Below are 25,115 nucleotides of genomic sequence, written 5' to 3'. Positions count from 1 at the left end.
ATGAGTCGGAGTAGGAGCAGGTTGGTATTCAGCTTCTATCTGGTCCCAGTATGGACGTTGTCTGTTGCGTCTTCGGTGACGACGACGTTTTCTACGTGGTGGATAGTACTGTGGATCAAAGGTGTCGTAGGTGTCGTAGTGTTGGTTATACATGGCGTTGTAACATGGCTCATACGGTTGGTTATACATGGCTAACGGTGTAGACTTGTGTACCTATAAACATTCAAATCATTCACCCTAATTCAAGTACAATAATAATGCAAAAATCTAATAAGTGTCAACACCACCACACTAAAAGATCAAATGGAAATTTTTAATCAATATTAAAAAAAATTAATCAGCAATGTCTATCTACAATCTGAAAATCTAGGTACTAGCTAACTCAGTGAATGTCTTATATGTATAGAATATATGACAATAAATTTTAATTCATATCAACTTATGTACCAAGTCACTATACAAAGTACTTTTATAAAACGATATAATTATATACTATGTATCTAATATAAACTAGCAATACTACACATAAAACATTATGTGTGTTATAATTGCTAAGTTCAACTGAGCATTGACCTATACCATGTGGGTCATAGTTCAATGTAAGTACAATACACTACAACTGTATACCGAAAAAAGAATTTAAAATATAAAAGTGTATGCTTTATACTATGTAGCTATGCTACTGTAATTTACAAAGTATGTTTATAACTATCAGTAATACATGTACACCATAAATGAAAGCCTAAATAATATAAGTGTACATGTCCTCTGACAAACTAAGTCCGTATCCAAGTAAGCCTCAGAAAAAAAATTTAAAAAAAAAAAAATTTTTAATGTGTATAAATGTTTAAGTATGAAAAGGTCAAAATATAGAACGCCAAAAAAAAAAAAATTAAAGTCCAAAAAGTGGATGTAGAATTTCAAAAATAAATTTTTAGTGTGTAAATGTTTCAAGTGTATGCTAAGTTTCAATGTATCAAAGTGGTATACAGTATATAATGTAAGTAAATAAGTCCTACCTTAAACTAGAAATTATTTCAATAATTGCACTGTTCCACAAACGTATAAATAAATCACAATATTTCACAATGTAGAATAACACAAGTTCAGTTTTCCAAAAGTGAAAAACAAAAAGTCAAGTTACTATAAGTAACATCCGGTACTACAATGTCATCCGGTAAACTGTAAACAAACGCACGTGGACGATGATCACATGGGTCGGCATGTTGGTAAACATAAGCACATGGTAAAGTTCATCACATGGTACCATAACGGAAGTAATCAAACACACATGGTCACTGTATACATGGACTCGAGAAATCTAATGGTGGTCACTGACATCACATCTGGATCTCCACAAAAACTGGTATGTGCCATCAACCCAACGAAACGTGGGCGCCATTTGTAGTAGGTTGTTTTCTATGCTTGGAATAACAACTAACGAGAGCTAAGGGTTCTGATGCTTTATTGTACCAGTAGATAAAACAAGTCTGAAATAGCAATACAACATATATAAATAACAAGCTATTTCATATAACATAAATACTTTTACGAAATATCACAGTTTATGTAATACAGAAATATAATAATAAATAATACATTTATCTGTTATTAAATAAGTAGCAAGTAAAATGTTTTACAAGTAGAAGATGTTCAATGTTTACAGTCAGTGAAATTGACCTCGGTGTCACGTGTACTTTAACAACAAGATTCACTTTTATTTACACTGTATAGTGCAATGTAATGTACGATAAATTTGTGTATCTGTGTATATGTAATCACTACTGGTTTACCTTACAAACGGTATATAATAAATGTTATATCTACATTTATTAATAATAACTTCATCAAAATATATAATACGTATAATAATTAACTACATAATATTATACAACAATCATAAAGTTGCAAATATAATAATCATAAAGACTTATGATGTCAATATTATTGATTCGTTAAAAGCTCCAAATAAAGGGGAGGTAACTCATGTTTACAATACAATATAAACAATGCCAAACTATAAATAAATATACTCTTACCACTTATGGAGTGAGTTGAACTAGTAAGGTTAACGGCACATCAAATAAACATCACACAATCATGTGTTCTATATAATTACACATTACATGGAGTCCTGAAACCAAAATACGAACATAAATACTCGGACTCTAATTATAGAAATATACAATGTGACAAATATTCTTTACTCATTCATATTTGTACTTTATAAAAACTATTCGATACAAAACTATTACTTTATATAAATGGAAACACTTTTTTACGTCTTTTGTTTAACAAGCCGCCATTTATAAAATATAGACTATTCGTGACAATAACCAAATAGTAGTGTACGCAAATTAACAATATAATTCTACCGTGGCAAATAAACCGTAGATTATAAAATCATATACTTATAGCTTAATAAAATACTCTCATGTACATCTTGTGTACTTATGTTACATGCATGCGATATGAGGAGAACGTTACAAGACAAATAGAAACTTTGCTATAATATCATTTACGTGAAAAATATAAATAATGTTAATAAAGAAGTAAACTTACAGTATTCAATAATATGTTGTCCAAAATATAAGGTTTACAGGTAACTATGTGGTCAATATAATCAGACATAAATTCAATGGACTGTCATGGCTATCGTCCGTGGAAATATACAGGTACAAAACAAAGGAAATTAAACTTGACCGCGAAATACTAACAGCCAATCAAATACAATGATTCAAGTAAATCCCTACTGAATATTCATAGAAAATAACGTGAATATTACTATACATATAAGTAAGGTTTTCAAGTAATAATTTACACTAAAAATACAATATTCAAAATATGTAATTAAGCTTTTATCATAAATATAGTAATTTAATAAATAGATGATTTTTACATTATATAAAATGATCATAAAAATCACTCTGCTACATTATAAATGATATTGCTCCTTCATGTTTGAACAGTTTTCTGAAAATTAAATCTTCAAAATAATCTTTAAGAAACAGTAATATATTAGATGTTCCCCGTGTAAGAACATCTACTTATGGTATACAAAAATTCGTTTAAATATGTTGTAGCTACATGGTGGAACAGTCTTCCTGTCCAAATCAGGAGTGAAAACCGTTGTTCTAGATTTTAAAACATGATCCAACCGTGGAATGGCTCGAAATGTCGCTGTTCCGCATGTATTTGATTTCTAAGTTTTTGCTATTTATATTTGTCAGCTCTCAATCTAATTAAAATACAGATCATGTAACCAAACTTTGCTTACAAGGATCTTACAACACTCCGTTTTACCTGAGACTACTATATATGATATGTGTTATAGTAGCCTCATGTTTTACTTTCTGTTCTGTTGATTATTAAATCAGCCATTGAAATTGTAAGCAAAGCTTGAACACATGACCTGTATTTTAATCAGATTGGTCAACTCTGCAATAATTTTTTTTAATTTATTTATTATCATACTGCTTTCTCTATTCATTAACATGTATCGGAAACTCCAATTTTTAGTTGATATGAATTGCTTTGATATCTAGCGCAGTAAAATGAACAGTGGACTTTCTAGAATTGAAATATTTACAGACTTGAATGCAAAATGGAAATTATCCAGCTTTGGACACCATAGTAACATTTATAATAGGATTATGGAAATGAATATTACACTAAGCCACCATACAAAGTCAACCACTAAACTTGAACAATACCATATCAAAACCAAGAAGCAATCCTAAGGGAAGTTAATAAAAATAGTAAAATTTTATTAAACACAGAGATGCCACAAAACAGTCATTTATATTTTAACGGTAGACAACAATATAATTATAGTTTCATGCAAATTCCTTTATCTGTTGGTCCCAAATTCAATAAGAAGTGTCTGTTCCTATCCAATATGCCTTACAAACTTTCCTGTCACAGTCGGGCAGAATTTCTACCCTTCATTTCGATGGACCTACTCAGTAATAGATCCTACATGAAAATAAGCCTATGTGGCACGATTGCATATGAGACAAATTTCCACCAGAGACCAAATGACGTAGAATTTGGCAAGTATAGGTCACCGTACGGCCTTCAACAACGAGGAAAATCCATACCGCATAGCAAGCGAAAAAAAGGGCACCGATATTACTAAACTGATGATGTAAAACAATTCAACAAAAAAAAACTAAAGACATGATTTATGTTTTTAAAAAAATAAACGGAAAACAAATATAAAATACAACAACAAACAAAATACCTATTATATTTTTGTTATTAATTTGTTTTCATACCTAATAAGAATGAAATATTTGCCAATGGACATAAAGAACAACCATATCGTCTACTTGTTGATTATTTGCCTTTGTACGCACCTACATTGAGTCCAAATGAATATAAAATATTCAGAAAGTGTCAAACATAAAAAAGAAATAACAGGAATCCGCGGCAAATTATCGCAATGTACAACATACCACGCGCATCAACCAACACCCGACTCATCAATCTAAATAGAATTCTCTGAATTCGTTATACTTATATATACGAGCACGCGCTTTAATATAGATCTGAATTTTAATCAGATAGCCGACTCATCCGAAAAAAGATATATATATACATAAAAGGCAAACAACGAACACCTCATGGTCCATGTTGCCTGAATGGGTATACAGGCAGCCTTTCCACTTTTTGTCTATCTATATAGATCATGTGTTGTAAAACCAAAATACTTACAATGATTTATCGCATTTTTTTCTAACATTCCTCGTAGATGAATTAAGAAATTACTAAGAAACTAAGGTTTTAACTCCTACAGACAAAATTGGCCTTAGTTGAATTTGGATATTCTTGTTTACTAGTAATAGGTCTGTTTTTGGTCATATAGCTACTAGTATATCTATACGTATATTTATAAATCCCTGGTTTCCAAATGTTTGGGCTTCAAGTGAGCGTTCCTGATGAAGGTAAATCCTTAAAAGCGTGTCGACTGCACGAAATTTATAAGCTGTTCATTTAATAACACTGGGTCAATAACACTGCTGCATGGTATACTGTTTTCCCTCGAAGTTTTCATCAGCTCAGTATAGTCAGTGCTTCCGTACTGACATTGTTTATCTTATTTGATTTTTCTCTAAAATTCCCCCTTGATAAATTTGGCATTTTCTTATATAAACTAAGGTTCCAACTCCCTTGGGCAAAGTTGGTCTTAAAAGAATTTGGCTATTCTTTTAGTATCCCTTTTGGTCAGTTTTCATCTGGCTTTCAAAAATTTGGGCTTGAGCATTCCTGATGAAGGTAAATCCAGAAAAGTGCATCGGACGCACGGAATTCATAAAGTTTTATTTTCATCGTCTACTACATTATATTCTATAGAACATACAGGAGAGTTCTAACTAACACATTTAATTAATCGGCCTTTAAAAATTGTTAAAGATGGTTCCCTTAAAACAAAGGTTTGTGTCTATAGTTCCAGATGGAATGTTTAGATCGAGTACAATCAGTGCAACTCGAACTCGGGATACTAACATTTAGACTTAAACAATACTAGTATATGCCAAGCATAAATCGCCCTTAAGTTGGAGTCTTGCTATTAGAAAATGTACCACATATAGTCTGTTTCACTTGCTTGTCTGTTGCGTACAGTGTGTGTATTATGGCGTTTGTGATTGTCTGTGGTTGTCACTCTCCGCTTCACTTTTCTGCCTCGTAATTGTATAGTAACTTACTATGAAAAAGGAAGCTGAGTTTTTAAGTCCTCTCTGTCATGCAGTAAGACCAGAACGGCCAGATATGGAATCCTCATCGGGTTGGCAGATGGAAACTGGGTACCTCGCGGTCACAGACAGTACCACAGGGTTTCGGGGGAGAGTAGACACCAAGATACACGCACGACATGCGGGCCAACCGGTGTGAGAACACACCCTGATTCCTACAAACGTATAGTCCCCAGCTATAGATTAAATAGCTCCACTCCCTTGTGTGGATGACCCAGGAAACGTCACAGGATATATATGGAAGTAAATCCAGATAGAAAATCCCGGTAGATGGACCTCGTCAGTTTAGATATATATATATATATATATCTTCTCCGCAAGTTTATTGTTTTCTGTTTAGTACTAAATTTAAAATTAAGATCCATTTATTACATCGGTGATCCGTTTATTTGGCAATCGCCAATGGCAGTCAGCAGGGTTTAAGAACATTTGTTGTTCGACCTGTTAGTCAAATGCGTTTTGTTAAAATATACTTTTTCACTTTTGGTCTTTTGGAAAATGTTGTTTGTGCTGTATTGAGACCCCTCTAACAAGAAATTTGTTTTGCATGCACACGTATAAAAATTGCGGTTTTTATCCAACGCAATCATAGGTTTGAACGTTGTTTTCAATTTAGACTTGTATATATACAGCAATCGTTTACGGAAAGGAAAGTTCTAATTTGAAAGTAAACAACCCTCACTTGAAAAAACGCTGTGACAGAAATAGTAACGAAGAATTTTTTCTACTGTTGAAGAGAGTCTCGAAAGCACCAACAGCGGAGCAAGTATGACTGTTGGTAGTGCAAACCGGGAGGAAACTACCAACACGAATCTGGAGGCCCTTAATTACACTGCCAAAACTAAAACTAAACTTTGGTCCTGGAACGTCCATACAAATGAAGTCCGTACTTTGACCTATAGTTGATAACTTTTTGTACATTGTGACTTGGATGGAGAGTTGTCTCATTGCGGCACTCATACCACATCTTCTTATTTATATCAAATGTACTTCAAAAGAAAACTTTCATCTGAAATGCGACGTTATAAACTTCATAAATTGTAGCCTTTAGTGAAGCAGATGGACAGACTCTTAGAGGATAAAAAAGATAAACAACATGTTGCGGGCTTTAACTGGCGTATTTTTAGCACGCAAGGGTCTCCCTTTCAATATCGATCAGCTGTTACCAAATTACTAAAATGAACATGTCCATGGCCTTTAAATACTAAACCTCTGGGATGTGTTGTAATTGATTTTAGTCGATTTTTTTTATTGTTAATTGTTTTTGGCTTTAACTAGCTTTCAGCATGGAAGTATTATATAGACAGTTCCTGTCAATATAATACTTCCATGCTTTCAGTAACTGCAAGTACTCTCAAATCGTACTTTGGTGTTAATTTGACTTGTTGACACAATTTGCAATGCATTTCTGTAATTCAATGTTTAATTATTTTGTGTTATATCTCGTCTCACTATTTTCAATATGTACTACCTTTGATGAGTATTTAGTTTTACGATAAATTTTCACTTCTGTATACTCATACTCTGAACAACAAATTTATTAATTTTGTAAAAAAAAATGTTTAATTTCGCACTCCTAACAACAAAATTATTATATTTAAATTTACCTGTGTACGTTGTTTTATTTAACGCCATGTTGTCCCAGGTTAGAGTTGTCTTTTTGACACTGTTCCTACTTCTTTTTTATCAATACCTGTAACGTCTATGATATATAGGCACCTACGTTTTGATATTGTGTTTGTATTGTGTGATGGGTCAGACTAATTCGTTCAGTGTGTGTTAATTTTCGTTTGGATGTCTTTTTGATCGAGTTAAGCCATTTCAACTGATATTTTATATAGTGCGTATTTTTATGTTGTAATGTTACGCTACTGTCTCAGGTTAGGGTGAAGGTTGGCGCTTGTTAAACGATTAAACCCGCTGCATTTGTATGCACCTGTCCTAAGTCAGGAGCTTGTTGTTCAGTGGTTGTCGTTTGTTGGTGTGGTTCATAGGTGTTTCTCTTTTCTCGTTTTTAACCAAAAAAAATATCACCAAGATAACGGCAAGTGTTGTTTGTTAATCAATCAATGAAATTGAATTCAGACGGGTTTTTACTGAGTTTGGTCATAAACCGTGATTCATAAGAATACAGGAACAAGTCTGCTATTAAATACCTAGAGAACCTGTCGATAAACTATATTGCAGAAACGAACATCGATATTGTCAAGGAGGACAGCTTTTATCATCTCAACACACCTTCACAGTAAGTATGTCTAGTATATTTACATTTTTCATCACAGAAGGCTTTACATGAGTTGCAGCAGATAAATTTGCAATCAGATTTAAAAAAAATCATTTATTCAAATAGAAAACTTTTTTTTATAATTGTGTGGAAGTGTAGTGTAGAGGGTCCAACAGTCAAAACTATCAACGAAATAAAAAGGACCATCATGCAAAAGCACGTAATTTATCTAAACCATCCCAAAGAATATTAACATACTCCAAAAACCTAATTCCATTATTTTCATATGCTTTATTATAAAAGTTAATGATAAATTCTTTGATAGTAGTTAAAAACTAATTAAAAGAACTGAAAGATTAGTCGTAGAACATTTACTCGAGGCCGAAATGAAACGATATAGTTCATTTATCATGTTGTTGGTTTATTTCTATGTATATTGGTTACATATCGTGCAGCTCGCCTTTGCACTTTTTGTTACATATATTTTTGTCCATGTCGTTTCGCTGATGCGGTCCCAAGTCCATCCTGTCGTTGAATATTTTCTATGTGTGGTCCTACTTCTGTTTTATAAACATGCATATTGGTGGATTTTGGGCTGATGTGGAGGTTCAAGTGTAAAAAACCATGGATTAGACTGGCATTATCGGTGCTGATGTTTATGTGTTCGCTCCAATCTATATCATTTGTGATGGTGCAACCCAGGTATTTAGTTGATGCTCCATTGTATGGCCGTAAAAATTGATTGTTTTTTCTCTTTTGTGACTGTGAAATTTGAAACTGCATTTTTCAGGATGGTACTCCATTTTACTAAGTTTTCCCATTTTGCAAGTTTGTTAAGATCTTCTTGGAATTAAAGGTAGTCGTTGTTCGAGGTGATGGCCATATAGACTACAGTATCGTGGACGCATCCTGTCTTTAGGGGCCAGCTGAAGGACGCCTCCGGGTGCGGGAGTTTCTCGCTGCATTGAAGACCCATTGGTGGCCTTCGGCTGTTGTCTGCTCTATGGTCGGGTTGTTGTCTCTTTGACACATTCCCCATTTCCATTCTCAATTTTATTCACTATCACTGGAGGCCTTGTAGTAAGTTGTTGATATGGATAGAAGAAACAAACTGGGTCCTTAGACTGATTCTTGTGGAACGCTAGATGTCAGTTGTTTCGCCTTGACCACTATATACAGCATACTTGTTCTGTTTGTCGGAAATTCCTTTATCTGTTTGTTTGTCTTACTTCTGATGCCATTATTGTGAAGGTTTGTGTAGGAGCAAGCTGCTATACACCTTTTCTAAAGCTTTTGAGAAGTCAGTAACATTAAGTATGGGTTCAGATTTTTCAGTTGTTTTCCACTCCATGATGATGATATTTCCGCGGTTTGGATACTTTTCTGGTATAGAAATGTCATGACTTTTCTGTCGCATCTTATTTTACGGACATGCAGTAGAGAAGACAAATTGGAATTGCTCGCTTAGTAATTTGCTTTATCTATTGGATCGGTTTCTAATTTCCCATTTCTTCTGTAAGTGGTGCTACTCCGTTTTAATCACTTTGGTTTAATTTGATGTTGGTCCAGAATCTTTTTGTAGATTAACGGGAATCTTCATTATCTTCTGGAGATATTGTAATCTCTGTATGTTTCCAATGATTTTGTCTTGATTATCTTCGAATGGTTTTGTTTTCAATCGCTCATATTTTTTGATATTATCAGCACGGTTCGATTTTTCTTTTTAATGCTCAGTCTCTTCGCCTCATAAGTTTTTTTCCCTTGTGTTATGTATGGGTCTTTGAATTTTGGAAGGTAAATGTTTTTTTAATTGTTATGCTGTCCAAGCCTTATTTAAAAATATTCCAGAAAGTGTTTATGTTTGCCTTTTTGCTCAGGGTTTCCTTGTTTAATTCCAATGTAAAGCAAATTCATATTTGTTTGTGCTATTCCATTTAACTCTTCCATGAGGGTCTGGATTGGGTTTACCGTGGCAGAATAGAGAATAATGGGCAAAATTTGCAGAATAAATGGCAAAATAATCAAAGAATATAGAAAAACAGGGCAAAAAATAAAGAATAGAGAAAAATGGGTGCTAACTTGAATATAAAGAATAGAGAATGAGGGGCAAAAAGTACAAAAGAGAATAATTGCCTAAAAGAATAAAGAATACACTGAGAAATGAAGGACCCCCATCCAGACCCTCTTCCCGATGATACAGTTGGATTTTATTGGGCAGTTTTTTTTCAAATTCAGAGAGACCCTCTTTGTAAGATGTTGTTTGGGAGTATACTAGTATGATCGACTAGGCATATGAAGATCTAGAGATGAAGATCTTAAAAAAATGTGTCTTTTTGTTTTATTTGTGGTCACAATATTCCACACTCGGTTCGTGTCCAGTTCTGCGATTACATCAGAGCTACCACAATCCACGTTTTATTTTCCTTTCAGTCCTGGATAGATGTTTAATCTAGCGGAGTTGTAACTGATGATTCCGAGCCTGAGTAAATGAGTTAACTTCTGTCATAATTATTACATCTGGCATTTCAAGTTGTTCATTTTTTTGTCGATGAATTGTCTGTTTTTCTTAGACTTATAGATTTTGTTTACTCTCTTTGTATCTTAAGTTCTTTTTTACTTCTTTATTTCATCCAATCTGGAACTATTATAATATATTATCACGGTCCCGGGTTCAATCTGAAATTTATAACGACAAATTATAAATTCGTTTGCTCCATTAGATTTCTATAATTTAACTACCCATGTCAACGGAAGTAAGATTGACCAATCAAATTGAATCTAAAAAATACATTGTAATTTCCCCTCCATGTCGAACTTGGAACGGTTTTACTGACAAAATGTCAAGTTACAAAATTGGGGTGAATTTAAGGGTGACAGAAAATAGCAACCAAGGAGGACGGAAGTATATGGAAGATACGCATGCCATCAGATTTGTAAAAAATGACGAGGGTGGCTTTGAATTCGCTTATTTTGGTATTTTCGATGGACACGGTGGTGGTGAGGCTTCAAAGTTTGCTCGTGATCACCTTTTAGACGAAATTACTAAATATGAGTGCTTTTGGAATGACAATGATGATGATGTATTACATGCAATTAAATCTGGGTTTCTTGATGTCCATTTTGCAATGTGGAGGGAAGTAGGTGAGTTTAAATCTGGGATTATTTAGTGCGTGGCCATGTTTGTATATAGTCAAAACTGCAGAATCGTCTGAGGTATTTTAATCACAGAATGTCAGATATATGGTCAACGATTTATATGTTTATGAAAAATTCAAATGTTCACTTTATTTCAGACCGTCTTATCAGTCGAAATAGTGGTATCTAAAAAACGCTTGACCCTTTCATTCAAAATCCAATTCCGCGCCTTTTCACCCCTTAATAAAATGAGGCTACGAAGGGTGTTTTGTTTACATAATTTATTTCAGTCTAGACACATAATTTAAACATCAACTGTTATATTTTTTGTCATTTTTGTTACTTTTTAATGCTGAAAAATATTAAATGTATGTCTTTAGCTCTTAAAACTATAAATTATTAAAAACCGAAATTGTTTAAAAGACTCATTCATAATTTTCCTTTGGAAGCAGGTGAAGGTCAGATCAACACAGGTAAATGGCTAAAAATGACTCTGATGTAAATCTTGTTCAGACATGTTGGGGTAAAATACTGTTATAATAAGCTGATCCTTAATTTCAAATGATTAAGAGATCATCAATTTTAAATTGCTAGGAAATGATAATAATTAATATATAGTTTGGGTCTCTTTTCTTGCTTTATTAAAAAAGCATTACAGGGAAATGGGTTATTTGTGGTTTCTTGAGAGAGAGATCACACTAAAGACCTGAACAAAGACATGAAAATGAATTATAGTTATCTCGTACCATTGTAAACTCGTACCAATGTCAACTCGTACCACTAAAAAAAACTCGTACCAATGCAAACTCGTACCACGGCTAACTCGTACCACAGAGAAAACCGTGGCAGATTGGCTTTGTTGTCTCTCTTGAATAGACTCTTTTTTAAACTTTTACTGACAACTATTTGATTTAATTTTTAATCATTCCAAATCGGTAACATTGAATAGATTTGTGTATTTTTCTATTGTTTGTAAAAAGGAATTTTATTTAATGAAAGAATTTATTAATTGTGTTTTAAAGGTTTAAAATTGTTTATGACCAACAGTTAGAAAGTATGAAATAATATATGTTTATATAATATTCAGCACTTTGTAGCAGAATATGACCATGCTTTTATTTGATATAAATAATAGGTCATTATCATTCTTCTAATTTATAAATATCACCTGTAGTGGAAGATATGCATAGTTCTTTTAGAAAAAGAAGCCAATATATGAAATGGCACCTGAGATTACTCTCGGTTTTAAGTGGGGTTCGTGTTGCTTAGTCTTTCGTTTTCTATGTTGTGTCTTGTGTACTATTATTTGTCTGTTTGTCTTTTTTATGAGTTTGACTGTCCCTCTGGTATCTTTCGCCCCTCTTTTTTAATGATGTGTCTAATGGTATTGTGAATGACCAGTAGGCGTAATGGTAGTGTTGGCAGAATAACAAAGAATATGTTTCATTTTGATGCTTTATTTACCACAATTTCAAGAACATTCATGTATAAAAATTAACAAAACATCAAATATTACTATTTTTTTCTCTCAAGAAATACACCTTATGTTTTATTAACATATATATCATATATTATTTCACATATATATCATATATTATTTTGTCTAAGTTTTCATTAAATTCTGGTATAAAATTCAAAGATATTTTAATTTTTTGTATAAAGCTTAAAAAAATAATCATAAAACATTCGTATTTATGTCTAAATTTTTATTAAAATCTAGTATACAATTCAAGTAATTCAACTTTTTTTGTTAAGTTTACCCCCAAAAAAATCATAAAACATTCGTATTTTTGAATATATTTTTAATGGTACGAGTTTGCAGTGGTACGAGTTCTGATTGGTACGACTTCCCAGTGGTACGAGTTTACGTTGGTACGAGTTAACTTTTTTGGTACGAGTTTACGTGGTACGAGTTTACAATGGTACGAGTTAACTTGCTTCCCATGAAAATATACCATTCGATTTATTCAAATTACCATTACTTTTTTATTTTCCAATAGATTTTCTTCATGTTTTAGTTTTATTAACATGATTAAAGGTAAAATTAAATACTTTGTTAAAACAAAAATGTAGATAATATTAAAAAAAAAAATATGCCAAAACTCTGACCTAAAAGGGAAAATGAAAAGACCTGAATTCATGTTCAAGTTTTAACACCTAAAAATTATTCTTAATTAATTTTTTTGAAAATTTTGATAAAATATTGTACTTTTAATTAAACAGAAAACGTGAAAGAAATCCATGACCATTGAAAAATAAAAAAGTAATTTTAACTTCATTTTGTACTTATTTTCATGGTCTTAGTAGTACAAAATGTATGCTGACAGATTTGTTGATTTTCAGTGTTTTAGTCTATCCATAGATAATTTTTAACATACATGGTAGAACCTTACATGTACAAAATGTAGTTGTATCAAGTTTATATACATTGTAAATACATGACATCCACAGGGGAAGCATTCGTTACTCCAATTTACATGTTTTTAATTCCTTTAAAATAGATAATAATATCAATCTGTATTGCCCTTTATACATCAAGCATGTAAAATACAGCTAATTATGACAAACAAAATACAAATTTCAACATATAGTCATCTGCAATACCCTTAAAACCAGGGATTTTGACAACCCTGATAAAACAAGTCTTATAACAATCAGTTAAATTAGATTATTAAAGCCATAAAATATTTGGTATATAGTCAAATTATAAATTTGAGATAGGACATAGAAAATATCAGTTTTTAACCAGATTTTCGAAGGATGAATCGGTTATTGATTTCGGAATGTACGGTGGGCGGGCAGCTGCCAAACAGTGTCTGTTCATTAACATGAAAACGCTTTGACGAAAGGAAGGTCAAGTTCAATTTTCATGATTGTAGCATTTCTCATTGTTGAGTTATAGCCCTTTCCCAAGAATTCAGTATTTGATGAATTATTCCATTTCTGTACAAAGGGAAATAACTCATTTTTTAAAAGATTTTTTAAAAGATTTTTAAAAGACATTTATTAATGATAAATGACATTTTGGATTTGTTTTCTTTTCTTTGGTAAATTGTTTGAAGAATTTTGTGGTAGGTTTGTTTGTTATTCTGTAAAAACTAATTTTTTGAATGCTATATATATATATAATTTTTTTTGATGAAGTGAACTCCTTTAATTAGATAATAATCTATTTTTATTAAAGGATATATTTCATTACATTACATTGTGAAGATAAAGTTGTTGACATTGATAGATAAGTTGCAGATCTGTATTAGTTTGTGACAAATGAAAGAAAAAATATTTGGAACTATTAATTATAATTTGAAAATACATGTAGATATACATTGTGTAACATCATATCTTATTTTAGAGAGTTAAATCATATCTAATTTTAGAGAACTATGTTTGCTTTACTAGTTAAACCATATTACTGTGTTCAAAGGGAAATAACTCAAACTTAATCCATGAACCAGTAATGATAAATTAAGTATATGGATTCTGTTCAATTAATTTTAGTCATTAGTTGTCAAAATTTCTTTATAACTATTTTCTTTAAGTCATGTGTGTAATGAAGGTAGATGTCACAGTTGTTATGTGGTATTTTATTTTTGTTGTGTGTGTTAATGTTTAATTTTTACATGATCCTGTTTGGGGTTCAGATTTGCAAGTATCATTTTCATTTTCAATTAGATAATAATCTATTTTAAATATTCAATCACAATCCAAATTCAGAGCTGTTTTAAGCTTAAATGTTGTGTCCATACTGTTCAGGGTTCGATCTCTACAGGAAAATCCGATTTGCTGTCACTCGACAGCCTCTTGTTTGTTCTTTTTTTGTGTCATGTCGGAAATATGTCAATATGATGTACATATATGAATCTGTGTTACTGAAATAATATGTACTTTGTCTAACATTTATATTGAAACAAAATGTAGATAAATGTATGTTTCATATTCATTTTTAGATCGATGGCCGAAAACTTCTAGTGGATTTCGAAGTACATCTGGAACTACAGCCAGTATAGCTATCATAAAAAATTCCAAACTATATATAGGTCATGTGGGAGATTCTGGAATTGCTCTGGGGTTTGATGACAGTGGAAGTGAGAAATTCATACGACCAAAGGGTACAATGTTAACTATTGTAAGTATATAAGCTTGATTTCTTTGATGGCAGGGGTCAAGTGGTCATAGTAGTTTATCTACAGTAACACTAGCCTGTCAACACTGAGGTTGTATGTTCAAGCCCTGCATGTGGAACTCCAATTACGGTCCATGTACGTGTCAAACAGTCTTCACGATAAACTTTTGAATCCACAAGCCAGAAGCTCAATTTTATGAAATTTTAGTTGGATTCTGTTGGCTTGCAAAATGGCTTGTAAAGAAGAAGTTTACAAGCCAGAGAGGAATTTTTCAAGCCTGGGCTGGTGGTCTTGTGGTTAAGCGTGAAGACTGGACTCAAAGCAAGCTTGCTTTACATATAAAGTGTCATTAACTAGAAATACACCACATTCTTCATGTAACTTCCATAAAAAAAACTAATACAATACTAGACAGACATATAATATTTTATTATATGCATGTATATATAAGTCAGTCACATTGTCGTTTAAAACAGATGTTCTGTCAGAATGTTGGACACACTGTTGTGGCTTTGAATCTGGATAATGTCTGTAAATGTTGGTACACAAGACTTTAACCACTTGTACATACATGTACGACTAACATGTTCATACAATTTGTTCAGCAATGTCTGTTATTATTTCATTTCAGGATCACAAACCAGACAGTCCAGAGGAGAAGAAAAGGATTGAAGAATGTGGTGGCCAGGTTGTGGCAAAATCTGGAGTCCAAAGAGTTGTTTGGAACAGACCTCGTAATCAACATCAAGGTCCAATCAGACGTAGCACACCAATAGATAGAATTCCTTTCTTAGCTGTTGCTAGAAGTTTAGGTATTTAGGATTGTGAAATTAGATTTAAAATAAGGGATATTGACTTTATATTTAAGTATAACATTGGCTTAGAATTTTTTGAGGTGCAAAAGCTTGGGAAAAAATATGACTTTTTTGTGGCATGTTTTAATGCATTGCTTATGTCAGATAATTTTTAGTGGAACAACAGAAAATGTAAGTTATAGTTTTATACACTAAAAATAATTGCTTAAAGTTTTGAACATTTATGTCAACTGGCATAAAATTTAGGTTAGTTGTACAATGTACATGTAGTTAGTCCTAGAACTGAAACTTTGTGTAATGTGACTTAAACTGACCATGTAGAATCACCTCGCACCACATATTGTTAATATTTGCCTATACATTTATAATTACTTTCTATTTCTTCATTAACAATATCAGTTTGGGCTTTTTCAAAAGCAAAACATGGACTCTGCCATTTCTACAAAAAATGAAACAACAGGTAATAACTTTTATGCATCTGAAGTGCTTTTCTAGATTTACCTTCATCAGGAACGCTCAAGGTTTAATATTTAAAAGCCAAGGATACATAGAAGAACAGAAACGGTTGAAGAGCTATATATGTGACCAAAATGGACATTAAAAATAGCCAAATCCATCTGAAGTCAACTTTAAGTTTGTGAGAAGATCTTCTCAGAACTATTTCAGAAAAGTTATCTTGGGGGTATTAGAAGGCTAACAATTATACTGAAGGTTAGGTCTAGAACATAGTTAAGCACATAATTTAGTGTCTGCTGCTTAAATAAACAGCCATAAGAATAAGGGAGATGTGAGGTATACATCAATGAGACTGCAACCAAACAATACTAAGCGCCAAAGAGAGATCTAGATAATCAATAGATTGTCTAACAATAGTCAAGTACATATATCTATATAATATAGGTCAAAATTTTGTACTTATCAAGGCATGTTGTAAATAAATTTAGCATAGACTATTAAGAGTTGTGCAAACAATAATAAATTCTTTTAAAGGCAAGGGAAAAAAGTACACTTATTACATAACCATACATGTAAGTATATATATATATATATATATATGATATTTTCTACTTTAAGGTGACCTTTGGAGTTACAATTATTTAAATGAACAGTTTGTGGTATCCCCTGAACCAGATGTATCTGTGAGAAAGTTGGATCCAGCCCGAGACAAATGTCTTGTTCTTGGTTCTGATGGAATGTGGAATATGGTGTCTGCCGAAGAATCTGTGTCTGTTGTGGTAGATCTGGAGTATCACTTTGAGTACAAAGTTATAAATGATCCTGTATGTATTATATTTATAAGTCCACTGCCTGCTGTTCAGGGGACCATTTCAATCTAAGCCTTAAGGGCCCAACATTTTACAATATGAAAGATGAACATAAGCACTTGAACATTTTCAGCTAAAATTTAGGATCCCAGACATAAATTTAGGTGTCTGGTTTAATAGGCCCCTGCAAATCCTTTCCCTTTGTGCTAGAGTTTTTTTTTGGTTAAAGATTGCATGAAATGCAATCAAAACCCTATGTTACTGACTTAAACTTCCAAGGTTTATCACTACCTTTGATAGTTCAAAATAGTGTTTTGAAGTGATCAGTCTTTAGATTCTATCCAGTCAATGTCATGCAATTTATAAATGAGATGTTATACTAAGATATTCAAGTGACAATATGATGTGTATATGAATTACCATACTTGTCAATAAAACTTTTCTTTATTGAAAATTACATAAGTAATTCATGATGTATGAATCTGTTATAAAAATAGACTAATAGACTAGTAATTTTGGGGGCACTTCATAGCTTGCTACGGTGTGAGCCAAGGCTCCGTGTTGAAGACTGTACTTTGACCTATAATGGTTTACTTTTATAAGTTTTGACTTGGATGGAGAGTTGTCTCATTGGCACTCATACCACATCTTCTTATATCTATAAACTACAAATGTACAATCATGAACAAAGGAAGATAACTCCAACTCAATTTATAATTTGCCTATCTGAGATTTAATGAACAGCAAGGATAAATTTGTTCTTGTTGGCTTAGCTAAGTTCTGTAAAATTGTAATGCCAGTTTACAAATGATATTTACCTTCCCATTTATTCATGCATTTGTAAATATGTTTGTTCATGCATTATTTCTTACTTGTTATATTGTTGTACTATCATGCCTCATGTGAGGCCTTTAGAGATATAGAATGTTTCAATGTTTGAAAGAATTATTATCTTCAATCACCAGCTATTTATTTCACAGTGGTTCACTAAACATCCATTTTAATGGAATAGCCTTGATTTTTTACACACAAGGTGGAGATAGCAAACTTTCGACTTGCTTGAGAATACTGGATAGCATAAAAATAGTAAAAGGAAACAGCAGCGTTACTGAGAATACTAAAATGATTGTACAACATTTTGAATATGAAAATGCATATCACATCAGTACACACATATAAAAGAAACTTAATGACAAACAGTTGAAACACTAAAAGGAGTAGGTTCAATAAGGTCCTAAAATGGCCCCTCTTTCTGGCTTTAATTTAAAATTAGGATTTATTGTCCAATACCAAAATGAATCATAGCTTATACAATGTCAATATCGAAAATATATATTTTTTGGAAAATTTACGTACTAACGCTATGTTCATGGCGTCACTAATAGCACTCATTTTGATTTTCAACAAAAATTCAATGAAAATGGATAAATTTCCATTGATTTCTTGGATAGGAAACAAAGAGTGCAGGCGTCGACAAAAAAGATCTTTTAGCATAATCTTTGTTATGACATTTTACATATCTGACACAAATATTTAGTTTGTCGACCCATGCGCTCTATGTTTCCTAGGCATTAATTTGGTTGAAATCAATACGATTATTGTCAAATTTTTTACCTATTTGGGATGTAAAAATCAACGCTTCAGAATAAAACTTTGACAAAAATACTTCTATTTAACTTCCTCACATGTCTTTTCATCAACTTAACACATTTTTATCCTGAAACATTAAACTTCATAATCGGGGCCAAATATGGCCCTTACCGAACATACTCCTTTATAGAGAACTGTTTATCAACATTTGGGTCGTCAATGGAAATGTGTTTTTGTATTTGCATTATATGTGTTGGTGATAAAAGCATGATTAAAATTACATGGATTTCAAGTGACAGTATTAACCCTAAAAGTACAGTTTGTAAACATACTCCTATTAGAATTAAAGAACCCATTTTATTCATGTGAAAAATAAGAAGGATTATCTTAAATATCGAAATCGCATTATGATTTTGAATACTTAAATTCTACCAGAAGGTGCAGGACCAAATTATAATTATTATTTTACCCTGCCCAGTGGCTCCCTTATTCTTGTATTACAGCTTTTGAAAGTGAGCAGAACTCAGCAGCAATACCAAAAAATAGCCAATAGTGCTGAAATTAACATTAAAACACCAAAAAACAATCAACTACAAGTTTAAAGAATGTGAAGCTATTGTTTATAAACTCCAGTTGATATGAATGTATTCAATTATTTGTCAATGTTTTCTTTTATAGACTGCTCCTGTTTCATATTGGATTAATCCAGCAGAGAAGTTGGTACAAAGAGCTTTGAACAAGTGGAAGTCTCGTCTGATGAGGGCTGACAATACCAGTTGTGTTGTTGTTTTAATTGATCCTCTTGGACCTAGAAAACTATCTTTACTGAAAAAAGAAAGAGAGGAAAACTTACGAAGAATCAGAGAAAGCAAAGAAAAACAGACTGTTCCAGTCAAAATGTCTACTCGTTCTTCGCCACGTAAACCCTTAGAATCTGATTCAGACTCGGCTAAAAATGACATTAAGAAAGCTTCCCCTAAAAGTGCCCCTTCTAGTCCAAGAAATGACAATGGACACAAAGGTGTCGTTTCACCAGTATCGACTGAGAAGACGAGAAGAATGTCTGTTCCAAATTCCATGGAATTTGATTTGGATGACAGTATTCAAGCAGCTAGTATAAATAAAAAGTTGAATTTTACACCCAGTACTGTCCGAGAAAAGATGACTAGAGCAGTCGATATTTCTGATCAAATTTTAGCCCAAGGCAGTGCATCTGCAATGAAGAAAGCTACTGAAATGTTGACCCATGGAAACAGAGGTATCTCAGCCAGGAAAATAGATGACCAGCTTTGCCCAGAAAGTGCCTCAGCAATGAAGAAAGCCAACAGGGCAAATTCAAAACACACTGACCTCCAATTTAACAATAATGCTGTAACGGATAATTCACATTTCACTCGGACTAGACAGCGTCATTCATCAGATGCTGTATTAACGCTGAAGACTCCACATCCGGCAAATCCCTTGACATTACTTAAAGGATGTGTTGGTAAATCATTAACTGAAAACAAAACTGAATCTCAGTGCCGAAATGTCCTTACAGAGAATTCTAAACAGTCGAACAAAGTCAATTCACATGATCAACACAAAGCCAAAGGAAAAATTGACATTCATTCAAAGGAGGATCAAAGTATTTGTGACTCTGCAGCATTTAAATTAAGGACTAAAGAGGAAATTAATGAAAGGCTAGGTCATGGACATCAGCTAAGAAACAGTAGTAAAAAAGGTGTTGTAAGCAAACCAAGTTCAACAGCATTACGTAGACTCTCATCAGACTCCATTAAGAACACCACACGTACAAGTATGCGATTGCGAAAAATTAATCCTCGATCTCTTAGATGTAAATCTCAGACAGAAAATAAGAACTTTGTATCAAAGTTCAAATTAGGTGGCTTAAAGAGAAAAAGAACATTTTCAGAAGGAGCACCTGTGTCAAAGAAAGTTTGCCGTAGTTAATAGTGCTATATATTTAATTTACCAATTACAATATTTGTCATAAGCGTTCACATTTTCTTTTCATGAAAAGTTCTGGCATCTTTATCGGGTCATTTTATTGAAATTGTTTTAAGTTTATCATTGAATCAAGTATAGTTTTTAAAATGAATTTTAACCTAAAATTCGTCATCAAATTTGGAAGCAAAGAAAATGTGGATGTTTAATATATAAATTTATGTGTTCATTTTGACTTGAATTTGAAACGGTTGATTTGTTTTCTGTTAAAACCAACCATATCTTTCTTTATATTTGTGATGAGATAATTAAAAGCAGGTAATTAGTTGGAACAATTGGATTTTACATATGTATACATTTTAAGTTATTGTTCTCTTTTATTTGCAATTTTATCTACATCTTATTCATGTTGATTCATCTTAAAATGCAGTCTTTTTACTCACTTATATATATTTATATATATAAATTTTTTACAAACTTTCTTTTAAATACATGTTATACATGTATATTATTATTAAAGTAATGTATCAAAGTGTACTCGTCAAAGATAAGTAACTGTGGTTTATGTACAGTACTCACAAGATGTTTCAGTCAAAGACCACTCTGGTTGGTGTTCAGTGGTTCACTTTATAAAAGAGAATGATTGTTGGTGATTTAAGGTGATAACACTGATTAAACATGTTTAAGATACTGTTGATTAAGATCTATGAAATATTTGTATTTTTTTAAGACATCACACACATTCACTGTGAAAAATCTCCACCAAGAGTGAACTGAATCATTCTGTGTGTACAGTACTGTATTCCTAGATGTAATATTGGGCATTAAATTTTCAGGATAGATCTTAAGTAATGGAGTTTTAATTTTTTTATTATCCCTGAATGAAATGTATGTTTGTTTTCAAAGTAAATGTTTTAGGGAAGTACATGTATCTAAGCAGCTTAATTCTTGTGTTAATTTTACCTTTAGTACAAAACAATTTTTAGAAGATTTCATAAACATATAAGCAAGGTCATGGTTTTAAAGTTATCGCTTCCATCATGTAAGCCGTCTATGTGCTTTTTATAGTTACACGGAAATGTTGGAACTTCTTTAATCTAAATATACCAAAAAATACTGATTTACTTGCAAATTCAAGAAAACTTTTCAAAGTAAAATTATTTTCCTCTAATGTGTCTGAATTTAGTTAAAGGGCATTTTATAATTATAAGGCATAGAATTCAGGTGGTACAAAACAAAATGTTCATTTATTCTGTTTTAAAAAGGGGGTTTTACAATGTTTGTTCAGCTAAGTACACCAAATATTGCTGCTAACTGGTACCAGGTAAAATCATATGACAGGAATTCAGTTTGCTGTACCTCATATTGTAGAGGTGTTGTTACTGAATCCCTGCTATTTAATTATATTTATAGATGACTGATCCATAATTGGGGTCATTGTGTCAGTAAATCTGGTATTAAAATTTCTGTAGTTATCTCCCCTTCATTGAATTAGTTTTACTTTTAAAACAAACATGAGAAAAATGTATGGACAAATATAGTAGAAAACCTCATTATTTATTGTTAATTCCTTTTAATTTTGTTTTTGCATTTAATTTGTTCACCTGTCAAGATTGTTCCATTAAAATACGAAATACATCTAAGAAATGCTTTGAAAATCTCTTTGAGTGTCTCCCAATTTTAAAATGACTTTCCTGAATATGATCTTGCAGTTAAAATATTTTAATGGGACAACCCTCAAATATTTTCAAGTTTAATTTTTTCATTTCTTTTTGAGTTTGTATACAATTTATACTTTACATGAGTAGATTTTTTTAATGAATTAAAATTTAGAATTAGAATTATCAAATCATTTAATTGGCATTTACTGATCTTTGGTTATTTTTTTTTTATGACTGTTTAAATTTAGGACTGCTCTGACTAAAAAGAGTCCATGATGCTTGAAGACTGGCTGGACTAACCATTTTATGCTTTGGTCACTTGAGTCCATATATGCAACTAGATTTTGTCTCTGACATATTGTGGTGCAGTCAACATGGTTAAATTACAAAAGTTGAAATAAATATGTAAATTCACACAGTTTTTTTAGGGCCAGTACCACCTCTCTGTACATTAAAATATTTTGCTACAACTCTCAGAGTGATCCTAGATGGCCTGTTTCAAGGCAAAATCTCTGCCCTTAATCCAACATACCCTGACAGTCTAAAAAAATCTATTCCTTGTCTTGGTTGAACTTTTTCTTTCAGAATATTACTATTGTATCAATAGGTAATTTGTTCTCCTGAATATTCATGAAACATTTTCCAATGGATGTTTAGCAAGTAACAATTTGTCAATCATAATCTAGTTACTCTTGTTTTTACCAGGAATTCATACACATTGTTTTTTGATAGAATGTTGGTATAATCAGCTGCTAACCATAGTCAAAACTGTTGGTATTTGGACGCATGTGAACAAATTCTTATGTTAAAGGACTGTATAACTTTTTGACACACATTATGTAAATGAAATAGCATTTAAAGCAGCATACTCAGAAACATCCAAATGGTTAAGAAGAAAAATGTCTCAGGTTTTGCCATAATCTTGTCATTATTTAGAAAGAATTTCAGAAAATTCCTTCAGAAAATTTTCAAAAGATGACAGAGGTAATATTTATTTCAATGGAAACCTTTTTTCATAAGTGATAAGAATATTTTTATTAACTGTATTGAAATTTTCTGATTGTTTAATTTGATTTAATAGCAGATTGACAATTGCCCTAAAAATAGTAAAAGAATGAAAACTTGATATACTTCGCATAGTTCAATTTCAAAATCACATTTTCTTTTCTTTTTAAAAATGTACAGAAAAAAATTTCATGTTAATAAATCACACTTAATAAGCTGATCACCATGGTGAATCAAGGTGTTTTTCTCTGTCTGCAATGTAAATGGCTAATCTTGCCTTCTAAGGATTTCATAAGTTATAAGAATGAATAATATTTTTTACCAGGCTTTAAAATTCTAAACATTAATTATTTTCCATATTCTACCACTTTAATAATAGAAAAAAACAAATCATCTTTATTTGAACAGTACAAGTACCAAAGCCTTGTGACAAGAGTCACAAAAAGGAAAATTTAAATACTGCAATGCAAGCAATTGAGTCTTTACATTGTCATCAAGATGGGCATAAGATTAGATTAAATGTACTTCCAGATTAACCAACACTTAAAGAGTTTATTACAATTTACAAAATTATATCTAGCAAATACTTAGAATTTTCATTTATAAGGCAAAATTTAAAAAGAGATATATTTTATTTGATTGTCTGACTTTCCCTAATTTTTTCCTTACCCCAAACTGTTTTGATGAATTTTAGCTGTGAAAGTCATGATGGGGATGGAGGGGGGAAATCTGACCTATTTATGCAAAATGTTGTTCTATTGCACTATGAAATTCAAGCACTTTAACATGAATATTAAAATGAATGTTTGTTTATAAGATACACAGAATAGATATTTTGCAAGCAAAAATTTCAATGATTTTTTAATGTAGACATGAAATGTAAAGTAGTGGTAAAAAAAAATTTGGCCAAATTCTGATAAACAATTAACTAGCTATATGAATCCTTATCCCAAAAAATTGAAAATTTTACACTTAAATTGTAAAATTAAAAAAGTTTCTTAAGCAATATTGTAAGAGCCCAGACCACTGACCTAAACATTTAAACCCTGTTTACTTAAAAGAGGCAATAACAAGCTATGCAAAATGGATGCATGTCTAATATGAACCAGACATGCTAGTAAAAGGTATGCAAAATTAAGTAATATATGTTTTAGCCACAAGAACAATGAATTTTACAATCTGGCAGAAATTTGTATATTTGTATATATTAAGATATAGAAGACTGTTGATAATTACAAATTTTAAAATATTGTACAAAGAATGAAATTTAAAAACAATAAATTTTATATCTTTTACATGAACTATTTTTGTTTGTTTCATCATGTTCAATTTGAATCCAGTGCTCGGTATGATTACAAGTAGATGTCTTGGAAACTGATATACACAAGATCATCTTAAAATGTTAGCACATGCTTTCTGTAAAAAATGGTAAAATGGATGGTAATAATAGGTTAAAATAGTATTGACGAAACTGCTGGTTGTGCAAAACAGACCTTTCCATGAAAGAAAAAGATGGGTTCAGAACATACAGTATGAATAGAAATGCTATATAAAATATAATTAATGAGATTTGGTATGATTGCAAATAAGACC

The 25,115-nt window shown here is 31.8% G+C and overlaps 1 protein-coding gene and 1 long non-coding RNA gene across 2 annotated transcripts; one reads left to right on the top strand and one right to left on the bottom strand.

Annotated features, from left to right (window-relative positions):
• Nucleotides 1–1,448: 1,448 nt before the first annotated feature.
• On the bottom strand, nucleotides 1,449–2,919 carry LOC127711758 (uncharacterized). The gene is made up of 2 exons (XR_007986876.1): nucleotides 2,040–2,919; nucleotides 1,449–1,490 (listed from the first exon to the last, which is right to left on the bottom strand). It is a non-coding gene; the product is annotated as an uncharacterized LOC127711758 (long non-coding RNA).
• A 7,847-nt stretch (nucleotides 2,920–10,766) lies between these two features.
• LOC127710498 (uncharacterized) lies at nucleotides 10,767–24,823 on the top strand. The gene is made up of 5 exons (XM_052216383.1): nucleotides 10,767–11,121; nucleotides 15,063–15,241; nucleotides 15,871–16,051; nucleotides 17,129–17,334; nucleotides 19,588–24,823. The coding sequence occupies exons 1-5, from the start codon at nucleotides 10,818–10,820 to the stop codon at nucleotides 20,860–20,862; spliced, it is 2,145 nt and encodes a 714-aa protein (XP_052072343.1). The 5' UTR covers nucleotides 10,767–10,817; the 3' UTR covers nucleotides 20,863–24,823.
• Nucleotides 24,824–25,115: the final 292 nt, after the last annotated feature.

This window comes from Mytilus californianus, unplaced genomic scaffold (assembly GCF_021869535.1).
Source record: "Mytilus californianus isolate M0D057914Y unplaced genomic scaffold, xbMytCali1.0.p SCAF_8, whole genome shotgun sequence".
In the NCBI taxonomy this organism is placed as follows: Eukaryota; Metazoa; Mollusca; class Bivalvia; order Mytilida; family Mytilidae; genus Mytilus; species Mytilus californianus.
This window is presented reverse-complemented; position numbering and strand designations above follow the sequence as displayed.